Below are 18,289 nucleotides of genomic sequence, written 5' to 3' on the forward strand. Positions count from 1 at the left end.
ATGGGGCTGGTACAATGGTGCATACGAGACACCGATATAAGTCTACAAGAACATCCTATGAAAAAAATCAGACAACCGATTGAAAAAAAAAAAAAATAAATAAATTAATGAAAAAGTCGAGTGTTGACACAGCAAAACATAGAATAGGTATTCGTGTAGTCTGGCCTCGTTTTTTACTTTTCTTCCGAATCCGCGCCACACCGCATTGGCAGCATAGAGCGGAGCACTGCGAGTTTACGCCTCGATCACCTCGCGCCTTCAATTTTTTAGAAGCAACACGGACATCCACCGAGTACGAATAGTTGTATCTTTGCGCCGTCATTAACGAGCATCCTTTCCTATGCCCTATTTCAATATTGCGTTGGTTCTCTTGCTTGGTCTTATTTGAGGTGGTAGCTGAAGGGCTACGTAAGGAACCGACGTGAAACAATCAATATCGATTCGATCAAGAAATAATAATACATAAAAAAGACAGTTTGGTTTTTATTTCTAGATTGAATCAAGTCGATCGAAACAATCTCGGTCAATCGCCCCAGTAAATTCAAGTAAATTACTCAATCAATGAAGTGAGCATGTATTATAATAATTATTTATTTGATTTATTGCAAACCATCTACATCCGTGACTTTCACGGGCTTTTTTCCGGTAATAAGCATAGGGAAAAAAGGGTTTCAGGACATTTTGTCAACGATTTTTTGTCCGCGCACCTTTTTTGTCCAGTAGTTTACGCCCACACGTATAGGTAATAAGCAACAGTGACTTGGTCCGAGCGTTATATTTTAGTCGGCATGTAAAATTATATTGACAAATTGGAAATGAGAAATTGAGAGAGAAGGAGGTGTTGTTATGGTTGCTCATTTTCTAGATGAAATGTTATTACTTTCTCCTTTTGCATCATCTTTTTAAATTGTCATTGGTGAATATTTGGTTTTATTTCTATCCTTGAAATATTGAATGCCTTATATATGTATACATACTTTTTTTTTATATTTTTTCTTTTTTCTTTACGAAATTATTACTTCATTTTGAAAATAAATTTATATTTTTAAAACGTGACAAATATTTGTAAAACGTTTTCCAAGCGACATTAATCTCAATGAGCCGCAGTTGTGCCGACAGGAACTGCAAAAATGAATAAAAGAGGGAAAAAAATCAAGAAGCACGCAATCTTTAGTTTTAACCCAGTTGTACATCGATCTTTTAGAGTCAAATACGTCAAATTTTGAGCGTTTCGTTGCGCGTACACCTCGCTGCAGCACAATTAAAGCACAAAATGTAAAAGGAAAAATTAAAGTGCTTTGGAAATCATTAAAGACACGGAACCACCAATATTCAAAAAACACACATTATATTATTATTCTCCTTTGATAAATTGATACATATTTTTCCCCCATCAATTTAAATGAGAAAAATCAATGCAGAGGGTGCAAACATTTCAAAATCCTGAGTTAAAAAACGCTTGACTATGCGAGTATAAATATTAAAGCCTAACAGAGCGGAGCGGCGTCCTGCCGGCTCGAGAGGCTCACTGGCGCCTACAAACCTAAGTGGATACTTCACGCATTGCACAATGCTTGAAGTATCCACTTAGGTTTGTAGGCGCCGCGTTTCGCGCTGGCCGTGCGGCGGCGCCTGAAGCAACTATTTCACAACAGAGGTGTTGCACAGTATTATACGAAATTGAACGCATTAAGAATGACATAGGCATCCTTTAAAAGTACAGATCTTTCCTCGCAAAATAAATCAAGATACTTATCGTACGCAGGAAAAATCTAAGAGCCTTTAGCTGAGGCAATTATAGAAGATTATCCGGTTCAGGTATAACAAGGTGGGAATTTCTGGAAAGATAATTAAGTCCTGTTACACCAAAGAGGTGTAGAGAATTTTGGTGAATTTTTTCTCATGGAATTGACGCTCCCCCATTTATATCAAAACTCTCAACTATATATTATTCTCCGTTGGACCAAACAGACAAAACAAAAAAACAAGCAAACCCTCATTCTTCCAAGACATCACCATCACCACTCCCAAGCTGCCTAGTCTCGGAGAGTTCTGAGAATTGAATCGGCTGGGGCAAGTCTGCGAGGTTAGTAAGATTGAAGGGATGATATATTTTGAAGATTCCGACTTCTGGGTGGATCTGAATCTGCCCACTCTTGAAATGGACCGATTTAAATACACATCCAAACCAAGCGGGCAGCCTGGAGCGGTCTAGAGCTGCCCAAAAATTGAGATCTGCCCAACAGTATAATATTAAAAATTATTTTCAGCTTTACTCCCGTGGTTGCACAGATGAAAAAGCGAATAATGATAGTTTTTCAAAGCGTGAACGGAGGCATGAGAATAAAATTAAACATAAATAAAAGAATATGTATTTCTAAACGTTTATTTGAAAATCAAATCAACTATTTGCACGTATTGTTGTAATGGATATTTGTCAACGTAACAACATCATTTTTTTTAAACAGAAGGAACATAGGAATTCAATCTCAAAATTAAGTGGCATGGATCATGGGGGAAAGGCTAAAGGCTCATACGGCGTTTTTACTTAGCACGGCATTATGCCGTTCAGTGCAACAACTCTCATTACTTGGATCTACGCATTTAACTAGTGTGTGACTGCATCAGATGTTGCCTCATTTCCCTTCATGTCTCATATTTTAAATAGGAAACGACGACAGATTCGGGCTGGAAATTTTGTAGGTACACCTTTAATTCACGAGAAATTCGTAGGACGTTTCCAGATGTCATGTCTTCGAATAACTTCGTAGGTTAAAAACAACATGAGGGGAAATTAAGCAATATAAAATTCCGTTATAGGCTTTCTCTCTCTACGGCGAATCCAGGATAGATGATTCCAGGTATCTATATCCCAAGACAAGTGCTCGACTTTAATTATTATCTGAGAAATAAAATAAATTGACTACCGATCACGTTTTTATTTTCGTTCGATTTCATGTCGATCGAATACATACCCTGTCGTTACATGCAGACTACCTATCATATTCTTTTTTTCTAACTGAACAATTTGCCTTCTATTACGTCTGCAGCAATTGTTGTTACGAGTGTGTTGTGCGTGCTGATTTCAGCCCATTACATACTTGACTCTCTGAAGGCGTTTAATGTGCGGAGGTAGAGCACCCTGTTGAAGAACAACATAAGCGAGATTGAATGAATTGCTCCATCATCCCCACTTCGTTCGTTCTCCGATAGACTGCGCTACTTGTGCACATAAAACGCCTTCAGAGAGTCAAGTATGTAATGAGCTGAAATCAGCACGCACAACATATTCGTAACAACAATTGCTGCAGACGCAGCAGAAGGCGAATTGTTCAGTTTAAAAAAAAAGAGTATAATAGGTTGTCTGCATGCGACGAGATGTGATGTATTATTCGATCGACATGAATCGAACGAAAAACTCAAACGTGAACCGATCAACACCGATTCAATGGACAAAATTAAATAAAAAAGCGGATCAAAATCAGTAGAAGCCTTGCATTTAAAATTCCACTACTTGCAATTAAACTTGCCTTACTCGCATTTACTATAAAAAAATCAAATTGCGATATCTCGGAATTAGGATCAGCCAAGATTTCGATTTTTCGCGATTTTGAGTCCACACGTACCAATAGACTCACCACCTGCAACCTGTTTTTGGTACAAACTCGTCCCATTTTTTTTGCTTCGAGACCACTGTGTAGTGTTGACTGACTCAATATTTTTCCCAACCTCGAAAGTGAGATTTTCCCCGGAACAAATCCTATGAAACGTCCCGTAGAGACAGAGTGTTACAAAATGCCAAACACTCCAGTTTCACCATAGAGTACATAGAGTCGTAATGTAATTGGGAGAGCTGGCGCCACTTTTAAGCATTTTCCATGTCCCGAATTCCGAGACTCCTGTGTGACGCCGGGTCACTTTTTCGATACATAATCGATTGTTTGCGTTACACGGGTACCGGCCATCCGATGACAACAACAACAACAACATCAAAGGAGATAGGAATTACCACGTATTCCACACCGCCATTTTGGATCGAAAATGTATCGAAAAAGCGACCCGAACTCGGCGCACACCGGGCTCGGAATTCGTCGAGCAGAACATGGCGCCAGCTCTCCCATTTACATTACGACTCTATGTACTCTACGAGTTTCACAATCCTGACGTCTGACTCTTTCCCGGTTCGTAAAAAGTATATGGAGAGAAAAGGAACGAGGAAATTTTCTAGATGCGGATGTGGAAAGTAGAGATGAAGTCTGGAGCTCGGAGGATGACCTGCTCGAATTCCATGTAGGACAGTTTCCCGTCGCCGTCCACGTCTGCTTCCTCGATGACCTTCTCGGCCACTTGGGCTATCTCCTCCGCGTTCAGCTCATTTCGCGTCAACAATTTCGTCGCCTCCTCCAAATCCCGCACGCCGATGTAGTCGTCACCGTCGAAATCTGCAACAAATCGGTTTGAGGCTAATTACCGCGAAACTGAAGCTGCATGGAAATGGCTTAAGGGCTTCCTATCTTTTCTGCACAAAGTACACGTGTGGTAATTTTTTCGATTATCGTTGCCGCACAAAATCTTCGCACAAATAATTTTCTGTAGTATATGGCAACGTCGAGGAAATTATGAGAAATATATTTCTTACCTTACTCAGCAGCCCAACAGGGATCGTCAGGGTCCAGATTTTGGTCCGTGAATTTTCCATTATTTTCATCTGCGTGCTTATACTTCAACTCCTTCTTAATTCTTGCTATTTCTTTCAGAAATTTTTGATCTAATTTGTGCGAAAATGATTTTTTGCGGCAACGATAGTCGGAAAATTACCATAAATGTACTTTGTGCGGAAAAGTTATTCTGCCGGCTTAAGTGCGAATCTCCGTGCTACCGTGCCATAGAGTACACAGAGTAAGAGTTGTAATGTAAATGAGAGAGCTGGCGCCATGTTCTGGTCGACGAGTTCCGAGCCCGGTGTGCGCCGAGCTTCGGGTCACTTTTTCGATACATGTTCGATCCAAAACGGCGGTGTGGAACACGTAGTAATTCCCATTTTCTTTGTTTACATCGGATGGCCGGGTCCTGGAGTATCGAAAAAAATTGATTAGGTATCGAAAAAGTGACCCGGCTTGAACAAGAGTCACGGAATTCGGGACCTGGAAAATGCTTTAAAGTGGTGCCAGCTCACCCACTTACATTACGACTCTATGTACTCTATGTGCCAGGCTAGAGAAGTTTCCATGAGACGTAGTCAAATTTTTAAAGGTGGATCACGAATTTCCGGGAAAATTTGTAAATATTTTTCTTCTGATTTTTCAAATATTTTTTTTTTTGTAATTTTATCGAAACTATGTGAAAATTTCAAGGAAAAATATTCATAACTTTCGTCAAAAATAAATATTTTTTGGGAGAAAATTTGGCAATATTCGGATGTTCATACGGCGTTTTCCCTTAGCATAGCAGCGAGGCGATGTTTCAAAATTACTTCCCCTGTTTTATTTTTCGAAGGAAAATGAGCCGATTAAATAGCTCGAAATTTTTACAGAATATTGTGCTAACAGGGAAAAAATTAGGGAAGCTCTCAAAAAATCACGTCGACTATTTTGCCAAAGAAGAAATAAAATGATAGGAAATGAAGAAAGGCATTCAACTTTCTCCTTAAATATGCTAGACTAGACTGGAGTTAGACGCAGGAAATACTGCTTAAACTAACTGGAATCTGTCTTCAATCGAGAGCAAAAATCTTAATTTACTGGTCACGAATCTAAAATAATCCTCCATATTGGGGGCGAACCTACCGTAAATTTTAAAAGCGTAATAAACTTTTATATTCCTCGGCGCTTGCTCGCTGAAAACCGATAACATGTCCAGGAAGTCCTCGAAGGTTAGATCCCGGATCCCATCGTCTGTAAAAACTTCGCAAATTCGACGACGAAATGGGTTCTCCTGGAACCATAATTGTGAAAAAAAACCATGTATTTACAGTTTAGAAGAGAGGCTTTATAAACGTTTTAAATCCAACTGCATGTAAACATGATTTAGTCCATGCATGCCGCCCAATAATTTGACTATCAGCACTCGGCCGAGATAAAAATGAAAATATTTTAGACAAATCACTCTAAAATATGAAATATGAAAAGTGATACAAAAATGAGTACTTTTTCACTATGTTGTAGCATACTGCACAAGTCATCAGTCACAGCAAGTCAGTCATACAAGTAAGTCATCTAACTATAATCGATTTTCGAAAAAGTTTAATCTGTATAGAAAATAAGAGTACTTTTTCCACAACCTACAACTCAAAAAAGTTTTTGGTTAAAAAAAAGTGATTTTCAGAAAAAATATTATCTAATATGTTTGATGTGGTATGTCTTCGGTAAAATCTTTGTCAAGTTGTGATACGTGGCTTTTACTATATTCACAAGCATGAACCAAACCCATTAAATCCTGTTATTTAGGATATTGTAGAATGTTTTCTGTCGAATACTCAAATTCCATATTTTACTATACTCGTTGGAAAAAAATTGTTCTTGGAAAAAGTTACCATTTAGAACCAAGGTTCCTTTTCATGCAGCCAACGAAAAGAAAAAATAATGGCATGAATCCATGTATCTATGAAATCACAATTTTCGTACAATGCTGTAAAGGGGCGTTTTTCTTGAGACATTTATAATTTATTCAACACTTCATGGTTCATCGTAATTTAGTTCAAACAGTTACTTGTTTAATCAACATATCATATCAAACGCACGCTCTAAGAACAATTCTTTCTACGAATAATAAGACCAAAAATATCACATTTATCGATGCCGTAACTGGTAAACCTGCACAAGGAACAACTTGATCTGTTTTCTGGATGACGGTGCCAATATAGTTGCCTATCTACATTTTGAAGGCGCCGCTGATTCGAGAAACGGAACAACTCTGCCACGAACTGGCTTCAAGAGATCGGCTATCTTGCTCATTGTATGTAAGTACTGTACTGAAAAAGAGTGCATCAAAAGATCATTTTGTGGAATATTTCGGTTTTTTCGTGATACACCAGCAAACTGAATGGAAATCTTTAATACCTTAACCCTTGGATGCCCAAAAATTTTTAATTTTTCGCTAGGTTCTAAGACGGGTCGAACTGACCCGTATTTAAATACATTGATTTTGATAGTTTTTGAAGTACTATTTATGTTATTTCTATGTTTTCAAAGGAGGAAAATACGTTTCTTTAAATGTTAACCTTTCCACTTGTGCACTGGCTCTTTATCACCTCCCCTTTATCCTCCATATCCGATGTCCAAATCGCGAGACTACGTATTTCCATTGCGGTCCTTCAAAACCTCTGTTCCTTTTTAATTTTTTCGAAGAGAAATAAGTCAAGTATATAGCTTAGAATTTCTATGGAATATTCTACAGATAGAGAAGAAAAATCGAGGAAGTTTTCAAGAAAATATATTGACTGGTTTTCCAAAAAAAGAAAAAAAAAAAAAAAAAAACTCAAGTATGATAGGAAGTTTGTGACGTCGCAAACAGAGATACGAGATTTCGCACTTTGGCCATCGATATATAAATCCGCCAGAAGAGGTAGTTGGGCTCGGGTCAATATAACTTGCGGCTGCAGGGATTACTAGAGGTAGTCATCTAAGGGGAAAAAAATCCTTGACACGACCCAACTCTCGCCAAAATAATAATTTTTAGTCGTGCGTCCTTTAGGGAGTCTGAGAGACCTTTAACATGTTTTTACTTTTATTTCAAAATGATTGTTGATTTTGACACATCTTAGTATATTTTGAGGAAAAACCTTAGCTTTTATAAAATTTCAAAAATAAGAGGCACCTCAACGCGCATTGATGACAGAGCAGAGATATAACCAGTCGCGCTTGATGGATGTGCAAGTTGCATTGGCAAAATCGGATGCGTTAGGCGTTCACTCGAAATGCGCCTAGTGAGGTGTCGCTCAGGAAAAGTTAAAAAAAACGAGGCTGGATTGCGTCTTTTCTATCTTTGGTATGTTGCTCACGTAGCCTTTGAGGCACCACTACAAAAGTAAGAGAACCGAAAACAACATAACATCGAAATAGAGCTAGGGAAAGGATGCGCGTTGATGACGGCGCAGAGATACAACTATTCGTACTTGATGGATGACCGTGTTGTATCTGCAAAATTGAAGGCGCCATGGCGCAAGGCGTGAACTTTCAATGCTCCACTCTATTCTGCTAGTGAGAGGGCGCTCGGATTCGGAAGAAAAGCGTGAAAACGAGGCCGGAATACATCTCTTCTATCTTTTTCCTGTGTTGACACTCAATTTTTTTAAATTGGATGTCTGATTCTTTTTATGGGATGTTTTTGTAGACTCGTCTCTGAGATTTGTATAAGTATGTACCAGCCTTATATAATCTGCGAGGCACGTGTTTTCAGCAAGCCTCCGGTCATCTTGACCCGGCTTGGGCATCTAAAGGACCAGTTACGCGATCAAATTGAGCCATCAAACTGGAGCTCTGATTGGTGGAAAAAGACCTGAGGTGAGGATACGACCAATGAGAGGCCCAATTTGATGACTCAATTTGATCGTGTAACTGGACCTTAAGGGTTAACTTTTCCTTTTTCCCTTTCGAAAGAAGAGTCCCTCAGACTTCGGTGCGAGATGATACCACCATGATACGAAGCGATGGTCTACCTTTAGATGAGAATGCGGTGGCAACTTTGATGAACATACACATTAATTTGGTCCTTTGATATCTGTCAAGCATGAGATATCTAAGATTTTGGTATTATCTTTGCCGTTTCTTTGTTTTTTTTTCGAATGAAATAGCATCTTTGCATTATACTTTCCAATCTTACGAATGTCCTTGAAAGAAACGAATTTCTTTGAAACTTGCAATGAAATATTTGTGGCTAAAATGCTTGATTTTTCGTTTTTATTTTTTATTTCTCCAAGTCATATGATGTAAAAGAATACACCGTCACTTTACAACACTTTATTTACCCTTCAAGTTTCAACTTAGTCAAGAATATTCGACTTGAAATGCAAACATGTTTTTTTTTTCCTTCTCTTCAAACAAAAGGAATAGAACTGATACAATAACTTAGTGAAAGGCGGACATTTTGAAACATGACAACCGCAATAGTTTTTTTTTTCAATTTTTAAATACATTTTTGGTTTGACAATTGGTAAAAAGCAACTTTTTTGGTGTGTCTGGGATGTTTTGCACACTTTTAAAGTATCAATGTGGGGATTCAGGCTTCTTTAAAAAGTAACATGGACGGATCAAAGTCGTTGCAATGGCGTTGTGTGCTTTACGATTTATCGATTGATCTGCCATTTAACCCTATGGAAAAGGATCGATATGTTTATCGCAACACACCTCAATAGTCGATTCCGCACCATAGCTTCTAACGGGAAAATATCGATCATCGACCATTCACGCCTGCCACTGGTCGGGTGAACCAATGAAACTCTTTTTGGAACCATGCCAATGATTTTCATGAAGAACATGGCTTGCAAAGCACTCTCTGTGCAACTTCATTAACGCACTTGCCACAATTGATTCTTTACGTTAAGGGCAGAGGTTTAGAAGTTTATTTCACTTGGAACAGAACCAACGGATTCACTTTTTATCACTGTTTAAAACCGCCTTGATAGCGAAGCGAGCAGTAAGTTCATCTCTGTATGAGTCATGGTTAGCATGTGCTTTATGTGTATCGAGGTTCATCCCAGCATGCACATACTGCTCTCTTCCCTATCACAGCAGAAAATTGCATTAAACTTTCGATTAACATTCTTCGCATCAGTTTAGCACTTCTGTGGTAGGGGAAAACGCCGTAAGTCAATTCGAATATGCATGCCAAATTTCCCCCATGTAATATTTGTTTTTCAAGGAAAGTCATAAATATTTTTTTTTGAAATTTTCAGATACTTGAAGTCAAATTGAGAATAAAATCCTATTTAACATTGAAAAAAATTCACAATGAATTTTTTCAAACATTTGTATTTTTATAACAGAAATTTGGCAACAACCGAAGAAGCATACGTCGTTTGTCATAAATAACAATTTGATGGAAACTAGATTTCGACAATTTTGGTCGTTACTGCTCTATGAAGCAGAATTTACCTGTTAGAAATGTTCGATGCCCATAGACGCGTTCATACTTTTTCCATGGCTAAGTTCAGGCAGTAATGAATACGTATTCATTTTTTCCTTCAAAATACTTAAAAAAACAAGATATGAGCTCTTATCGTTCCGTCCAACGCGTATAGTTTTTCCTGGTTCCCTGTTCTGTTCCGGTGGCATTGTGTCTACGCTAATCTCTCCACGGTCACCTCAGTGTTAACGTTGACGGAAAATGTAGATTTTTCGAGGCATGTGCACTAATGCATGTGTGCATGTGCATTAATGTGCACTCGCAACTGCGGTAATACAACTCAAAGCGCTGATAGGTGCCGCCAGATAAAGATTTTCTACTTATTTCATCGATTTTTATTAAATTGTTGAATGAAACAGTTTAAGTTATAATAAGTTAGAATATTCATCCGGAAAGATGTGCGATCACCATGAAGGAAGAACAAGGAGATAGGTATATTTTTTAGAGAAAAAGAAAATGAAAAACCGAATTGGCCATATTTTCGTTGATCAATACCTACTCACATAAAAAAGCTAAAAATTAACAAAATTAAATTTAACTGGTTACCAATGGCTAAAATCCGAATGGAAATAATGAATTCGTAACTGAACTTGAGTCGTAACGATTTGCCATCATTCAGATCTTTCAATTTTTTCTTAAATTAACTACACAGCGAAGGTGAACTCACAGAAACGCCCGTGCTATGATTGCATGTGTACTTCAAAGTCTCTTTTCGGAGAGGATCCAGTGGATATTTTAGAAGAATTTTTTAAAGAATAATTCAAACGAATTAAGCAAATTGAATTGCATTAATGAATTAAGAATAATTAATACATTAAAAGAAAAAAATTACAAACGTCGCATAAATTGTAAAAGAAATATTTATCTTGGACGCTTTCTATTCTCGAATGTAGAATTGGTCAAATTTGTCTCATACTGACGTTTTATTTTTAATTTTTTTTTATCATCAATATTTTTCTCATTTTTTTCTTGCGCGTGAATGTTAAAATGATGAAGGTCTCATTAATTATATGCGTCAATCATGACCTAATTCCACTATCATTCTTTAAGCTCTCTGACTTCCAAAATTTTCATTTTTTCGCTCCAGTTTAAGAGGAAACATCTATGGAGCGAGTTCTACTGTTTTGAGCTTTTGATATTAAGGACGAAGTTGGTATAAATACATAAAACCATTGCGTACGGATTCTTGAGTTGAGAATGGTGAAGCAAGTGGCCTCTAATTTCAATAAATCAAAACTTAAAGAAAATAAGTGCTAATGACACATGTCTCTTATCAGCAAGGTTAGGTTCACACGTATTTTTTTCAAGTTTTAATTATTATTGGAGCCTGAAATAAAATCTAGAATTATGCACGATTGAACTGAATTTTACTAAAAAGAACCAATAGTCACATTTTAGGGGAGGTAAGTAAATCAGCAAAAAGTTTTGAGTTCAAACTACCACTGATTTTTACCTATCAAAAATTTAAATTTATGTAGTTTTCCTTTTTACTTCATTTATTTTATTCTCTATTTATAGATTGTAATGTTCATAGTATTGTAAAATTAGCCAGTAAAAAAGGAGTCGGTAAAAAAAAAAAAAAAAAAAAAAAAATCCTAGTCAAACAAGAATATTTTGAACGCAAAAAGGTCTTTAACTTAACCTTTAAAACTCTCTGACGGAGAAATAAAACTTCGAATCTCTTTTTCTCGGTTTGACCATGACGTGACTTAATTGTTTCCTTCCTGTTAAACTCAGTTTAATGTGAGCATGAAGATGAAAATATTTACCCTTAGCTCAGGAAGCTGTTCCACATAGCGAGTTGGTATCCCGATGGTTCTTGGCTCATCGTGGGTCATTTGTTTTGGCACAATATCCGGGCACATGTCTCTGAACCTCTTAAATACTCTAAAAAAAAGGAATATATATATTCTTCTCAGATAAATTAAGTAAATGAACTAATAAGCGTCGGTAGATATTAGCTTGCTGAGATGACTCGCAAATTAATTTTCGTGGTTTAAATAATAATCAGTGATCGAACTCCACTTTAAAATTTTCGAACCCATTGAGTGAAGGAATAATTTTTAGGCATCATCCTAAATTTTCGCTTGATTCCTTCATCTTTTCTAACATGTTTCCATGTGTTTTTCGATCACGCACTGAGAGGTTAACACTCAATAGACTTTGTAGTTGTGTTCCTAATAAAGGTTTTAAAAAAAAAACAATCAAACAACACTGTTCTTTCTCAACTTGAAGCCATTATTAATAAATTATATTGGGTGAAACTGCCTGCCTCCAAACATCAAAATATGCCTGAATGCGAAAACACGTATCTTAATCGAAACGTTTTACAAAATCTGATTATGTTTTATTTCCTTCAATGAGAACTAATGAAACTTTTTCATCGCAATTCTGTAAAGTTTTTTTGGAGTGAGTGAAGAAAATTTACAGAAAATTTCAACAGAAACTGTTGATTAATTTTTCTCTAGAGCAGTGCATTATGCGCCAGGATCAACGTCGTAATCTGAGTTATGAATTTTTTTTAATTCAGCCATCGATATAGCAATTGTTCAACATAGATTTAAATGGACGAGTCCCTGTGTTGCCGATTTTTGAGAATCGCCATTGTATTGAACGAGAATGATATGATGCCAAATGTAAAAACTAAAAGTTGTTTTAAGTGTCAGTTATTTCCAGCCGTCCCATTTACAAACTAGACTGCAAGTAATGAAAATATACCTGTGTAGAAAAATGATGGTCGGAGAAAAAGTTACCTTAAAATTTCTTTCCGCGTGAAAAAGGTGCAATCCTGCAAAAAGAAGCGACAGAAACATTGAATGGAGGTATGGCTTTCAAACGAATTATTAGCGATGCACGCTCAATTTTGTCGCACAGTGTATTAAAGCATTAATGTAATCATGACATTGATAAATAAAGATATAGCGCAGATTGCTTGATGACATATCGACGGTGAAAGTCGGCAAACACATAACTCGTTTGCGGTGTCTGAAAATCTCCGCCTCTACGTCATTTTTTAAAGGAGAGCAAATTGACATTATTTCTTGAAATTTTTGCAGAATTTTCTTCGCATTGAGAAGAAAAATCATGACAGTTTTAAAGAATTGCCGTTGAGTAGTTTTCCATTTAAAAAATAAAGTATGACAGGAAGTCTGCGACGTCGCAAACCGAGTTATGTGATTGCCGACTTGCACCGTCGATACGCATAATTTTTTTACAGCCACAGTCACACAGGCCAAAATAACCAGCTAAATATACCAAGTTTGACAAAAACGCACATAGTTGTATTTTGAAAAAAAAAAAAAAAAAAAAAAAGTATAATATATTAAATCAGAAGATACCTGACGGGAAATGTAGCCATAATGAAGCGCTTTGCTATAAATGAAGTGATAAAACAACACAAGAAGGTATTATGGCTACATTTCTCGTCAGGTATTTTATGATTTAATAAATTATAACGGACTAATCCAACCCTCTCATGAAACTAATTAAATCACAGTTGGTTACTTACCTGGTAATTTTCGAGTTGTTGTTCAGTGAAAGTAATTACTTGATTTCCCATCTAATGTGTTCAAGTGAACAGTGAACTTATTTTCTCGTGAAGAAGTTTCTGGAATCGCATAGGATAATGTGTCACCGCCCAAGGATAAAATAAAAGTAAGTATACATATTAATGGAAAAATTGCAATATTACTTGTTAGCGGCATCAAGCGAATACTCGAAATAACAAATATCTCGTAATCCTTTATGGCCTAGGCATTCGGATTAAAAAAATTGTCTCACATGTAAAAGGCCATGGTCAGTCTACTCCACTATTTATACATTAAATATTTTAGAATAACTTCAAAATTTCAGAGAATTGTTCCAAAATAAATTTTTCAAAAATTAAATCAGCAGAGAAAATTAGCGCTCTAATACGCATGGAACAAAATAACACCCAAAAAAATTATAAAATGAAGTTAGCACATCTTCCTCCCTGCCTGTATCAAGGTGGGAATAGATATATTAAGCGCTCAGCCGATAGGCGGCGCTTTTTGATTTCGATTTGCCACTAGAGCTCTAGTATAGTAGGGCGCTCAAGCGGTCAAATGGCGCACCAACTCATCGATGCACGGAACGTCATTTAGGAAAATTTATTTTTTGATTACCTCATAATAGCTCTGTGAATACGATTAAATGCAAATTAGCGTGAGAAATAAATAACAGTCCTAAAACTCTCTTCGCTATGCGGTTTATAGTTATTCTATAATTACTTTCGAAAGTTCAAGATGCGCGTTCTGATTTCCGAAAACTTTTCCACCGGTGATAACTTTATTCGGAGACCTTAGTAGAATTCGCTTACATCTAGGTTATGTGTCTTTGACTTATTTGTCTTTGGCTCTGGCGACGGTAGGTAGTTGTTACGCGTTTACGGTTTCCTTGGTAACCTTTGTTTGCTATCAGCTGATGTCGAGTAGTATGACTATAGGAAGCTCCAACCACGGCATTCTTCGAAAAAAGCGCGAAAACTTATAGATTTGAATTTTCAAATTTTAAGAAAAAAAAAAATTCTATTTAAGAAAGCTTTAATTTAGTTTCTGTAATTTAGTTTTTAATAAAAATTCTGAAATAAAGTAAATATATATTGGTTTAAAAGTTGAATATTTCTTCACTTCAGGCAGACCCTCAATGCTGAGCGCTTCTCTAATACCAACGTATTAGAGCTTTCCCGCTTGTTTACCTAATGTTAATCATTAATAATAGATCATTCGTTCTGTCAAAATAAAATTTCAAGAGCTAGTTTGCGTGAAAACAAAATTAATCATAAATTATTTCAACAAACAACTCACCATTTTCCGAAGAAAAATAATGAGCGACTGACGAGCCCTACCGATTTTCTTGGGCAACTGCGTCACGTCCTCTCAGATAATATTTTTTCTCAAACGACTCAGGTAATTTGCCAAAAACTAATCGTTAGCAGAAGATTTGAACGGACATAGCGCCATTTCCACTATGTAACGCGTAGAGCTCTGAATTAATTCCAATGTTAAAAGTTGTAATAAACAAAGTTCTATGGCGATTTTCCAAAACCAAAAATCTCAATTGTGACGTTTTAAAGTTTCCTTACAAACCTAGATTTTTTTGCTGGCAATTTTCTCATCTCAAAGCCAAGCACTTGCCCTTATTTATGAGGCTGAAAATTTTCAAGCACTAATTTTTTCACGCTCTATCGGTGAAAAACTCAATATTATCCCTTGCAGCACGATTAACACGATTTTTTTGCAGCACGATGATTGATTGTCTCAACTTCTTCGCCCTACCTACCAATAATATACTCTAAAGATTTTAAACTAACATTCTGCCAGGTTTGGGATAAGAAAAAAATAAAACACAAAAAACATATATTAGAGAAATTGAAGAGAGAAGCACCTTCAAAAGAAGAGTAGATACATTTTGTAAGGAGAATGTATTCTACAGTATTGATGAATATTTAGAGTAAATTATGTATATTAGATTTATAACAATTTTTACTTTGACTTTGTAATCTTTTGTTTTAAATCAAAAGAAACAATAAATTTAAAAAAAAAAAAAAAAACATCCCCAAAAAACTTACCCTGCATCTTCGTTTGAAATATTCCAATTTTTGTACTCATTTTAGTGGCAGGATACCAAGCGATTTTAAAATATGAAATTTTGCATGATGCAGATTTGTTCATTTGAAACCACTCTCTAAAAATGGCACGCAACAATATTACGTTATATTTTTAGTAAATAAATTATATAAAAACAAACATTTTGAGATTACAACCAAAATATATTTATTCCTGCATGATTTTTCGCACACAATTTTTGAACCTATCAAGCGCATGCATTCTGATTCAGTTTTAATATAATTTTGACCAGTTAGACGTATATAGACCATGAAACTCCCAAATCACGTGTCTCGGTTTGCAACGTTGCAGACTTCCTGTCATTATTTTTATTTTAAATGAAAAACTACTCAACAACAACTTTTTAAAATCCCCGTGATTTTTCTTCTCCGTGCGAGTGAAGTTCTCTGTGAAAACTTTAAGGAATATTGTTGCTTTATTGTTGTTTGCTGAATACTGTTTTTTTTTAAAAAAAAAATCATTAAAAGGGAGTGGAAACTTTTAAACGCTCAAACGTGGCATGGAATTTTCACCGTCGATATGTTTATCTGATTCCAATACATATGGATCATGCGTGAAAAGTGTAAGAAAAAAAAATAGATAAAAATAATAATTACCTGGTTCGATCCACGGTATTGGAGATCTAAGTCCTTTGCTGAGGTGTTGAAAATGCGAGTTAGGGGTTGGTATGAACACGAACTTAACTGCAGGAAAAATTACCTAGTTCCAGGGGTCCGCGGGCCGGCGTTGACCAAATGAGAAATTTCTGACGTGCGGCGGAAAATTAAGCCCATGGGTGCGGTCAACCCATTACTTAATTATTTTTTTTCGCACGAAGCTTTCAACCCATGCTCCGCATTACACGTACACGCTATTAACATCTTTCAATTTGTTGGACGGAAGAACTTCCTACTGATAAATTGCTCTGGTATTTTGTCAGGCTCCTTCATGCGGCTCTTTTATTCCGATTACGATTAACTTAGCACCCACATCGTTCTTTTGATCTCTTCCATGTTTTGGATATCTTTCATTCCGGATTTGTTTTCCACTCACTTGTTGAAATGTTGACCTATTTCATCTTTACATTTCGTCACTTGGCTGACATAAGGGCGCAACTACACATTGAGATGAGCCCAGAAAAGCATTGAATTGTATTGAGGACAGGGTTCATTGCAGAGTGTATTCACGCCCTTATGTCAGGTAGGTGACGATTTATTACAATGAACATTCCTTTTCGATCATGCCCTCCTCGATCATGAGAATTTAAGTTGAGATTATTTTTTACACACTGGAAAAAAAACACATTGGATCTAGACTCTAGACTCTTAAAAAGATCGACAAGAAAAAATACTCTTGATTCAATCAGATTTAAGCTTAAATCAAGAACCAAGCCTCTTAATTTGAGCAGATTTCCTTTTGATTTAAGCTTAAATCTGATTGAATCAAGAGTCCTTTTTCTTGTCAATGTTTTCAAGAGTCTGGACTCTAGATCCAATGTGTTTTTTTTCCAGTCGTGCATGAAAATGGTTGCGTGGATTTTCGTGCAAATTTTAGTGAATTGTTAGCATAGTACGGAGCGAATTCCTTAAAATTTTCAGAGGAATCCGCACAAACGTTCTCTCGTAAAAAATTACATTGCTCAGTTGAATTTGTCAGCAGCTGATGTGGCTTGGCTCCTTCTGCTAAACGCGGTTCATTTTATTCAATTATCAGTATTCATCGTTTTTAGTTCCCTGTAAAATAATATGATAATAGATCACTCCGTATACACATAAATTCTAGCAACGTCTTTGCCAGAACATATGCGGATCCGGGGGGGGGGGGAGGTTAGGGGACGTCCTCCCACCCGTTCGCCCGAAAAAAAGAAGGGAGATAAAAGGAAGGAACATACTGCGCTGTGCTAAGGAAGAACGCCATGTAAGTCTTCAGCCGTTGCCACATTTCCTCAGACAATTTACGAATCTCTGGGAAAATCTGTAAATATTTTTCTTCCAATTTTCTGGATAATTTTGTTCGTAATTTGATCTGGAGAGCCTGAAAATTTCGGGGAAGAATCTTAACTTTCTTCAAAAATTACTTTTTTAGTAAGAATATGGCAACGTTCAAATGTTCATACGGCGTTTTTCCTTAGCACGGCAGCATAGGGAAGAGGAAGGAAAGACACTTACATTTGGTGATTATTCATCACGAAATCAACTCAAACTGCATATTAGATGATTCAAAAACTCAAAAATTTTCTATCCGTTTGATGTGTCTGTATCTGCCTATGTGCTAGACAGCGGCGTAACTATATGTAGAAATCTTTGCGCGCCCCCGCCAATCTGAGGCTGCGCCCTTTCATATCAGGAATTTTGAGCGCCCCCCCCCCCTGCCCGTCTAGTCATTCAGATCTGAATAAATGGTAGAAAATCAAGGTATCGCTATGAGAATAGAAAGAAAAGTGAAGAGGAAATTCTAGTCCCAAGAAAAGTATGAAAAAATGTGAAACTTACATGAAATGTTAGCATGATCAAAATTTTTGACGTGGGAGTGTTAAGTAC

General features: G+C 36.6%; 1 protein-coding gene across 2 annotated transcripts; it reads right to left on the reverse strand.

Annotated features, from left to right (window-relative positions):
* Positions 1-2,084: 2,084 nt before the first annotated feature.
* On the reverse strand, positions 2,085-16,604 carry Cib2 (Calcium and integrin binding family member 2). Of its 2 annotated transcripts, XM_072301631.1 has the most exons (6): positions 16,367-16,604; positions 13,631-13,729; positions 12,876-12,910; positions 11,892-12,009; positions 5,787-5,934; positions 2,085-4,442 (listed from the first exon to the last, which is right to left on the reverse strand). In XM_072301631.1, exons 2-6 carry the CDS (start codon positions 13,679-13,681, stop codon positions 4,225-4,227), a joined length of 570 nt encoding a protein of 189 aa, XP_072157732.1. In that variant the 5' UTR covers positions 13,682-13,729; positions 16,367-16,604; the 3' UTR covers positions 2,085-4,224. The 2 variants fall into 2 exon arrangements, with proteins under 2 accessions (XP_072157732.1, XP_018916293.1); XM_019060748.2 differs by lacking the exons at positions 13,631-13,729; positions 16,367-16,604 and having other exon boundaries at positions 12,841-12,910.
* Between the last annotated feature and the right edge of the window lie 1,685 nt (positions 16,605-18,289).

Source organism: Bemisia tabaci, chromosome 6, assembly GCF_918797505.1.
Source record: "Bemisia tabaci chromosome 6, PGI_BMITA_v3".
NCBI lineage: Eukaryota > Metazoa > Arthropoda > Insecta > Hemiptera > Aleyrodidae > Bemisia > Bemisia tabaci.

Excerpts from the sequence above, each read along its gene's own strand:
- Cib2 (XM_072301631.1), bottom strand. The coding sequence starts at position 13,681 with ATGGGAAATCAAGTAATTACTTTCACTGAACAACAACTCGAAAATTAC. Across the intron at positions 12,911-13,630 it reads AACAACTCGAAAATTACCAG|GATTGCACCTTTTTCACGCG; the intron begins GTAAGTAACCAA and ends TTCTTTTTGCAG. Across the intron at positions 12,010-12,875 it reads ACGCGGAAAGAAATTTTAAG|AGTATTTAAGAGGTTCAGAG; the intron begins GTAACTTTTTCT and ends CCTTTTTTTTAG.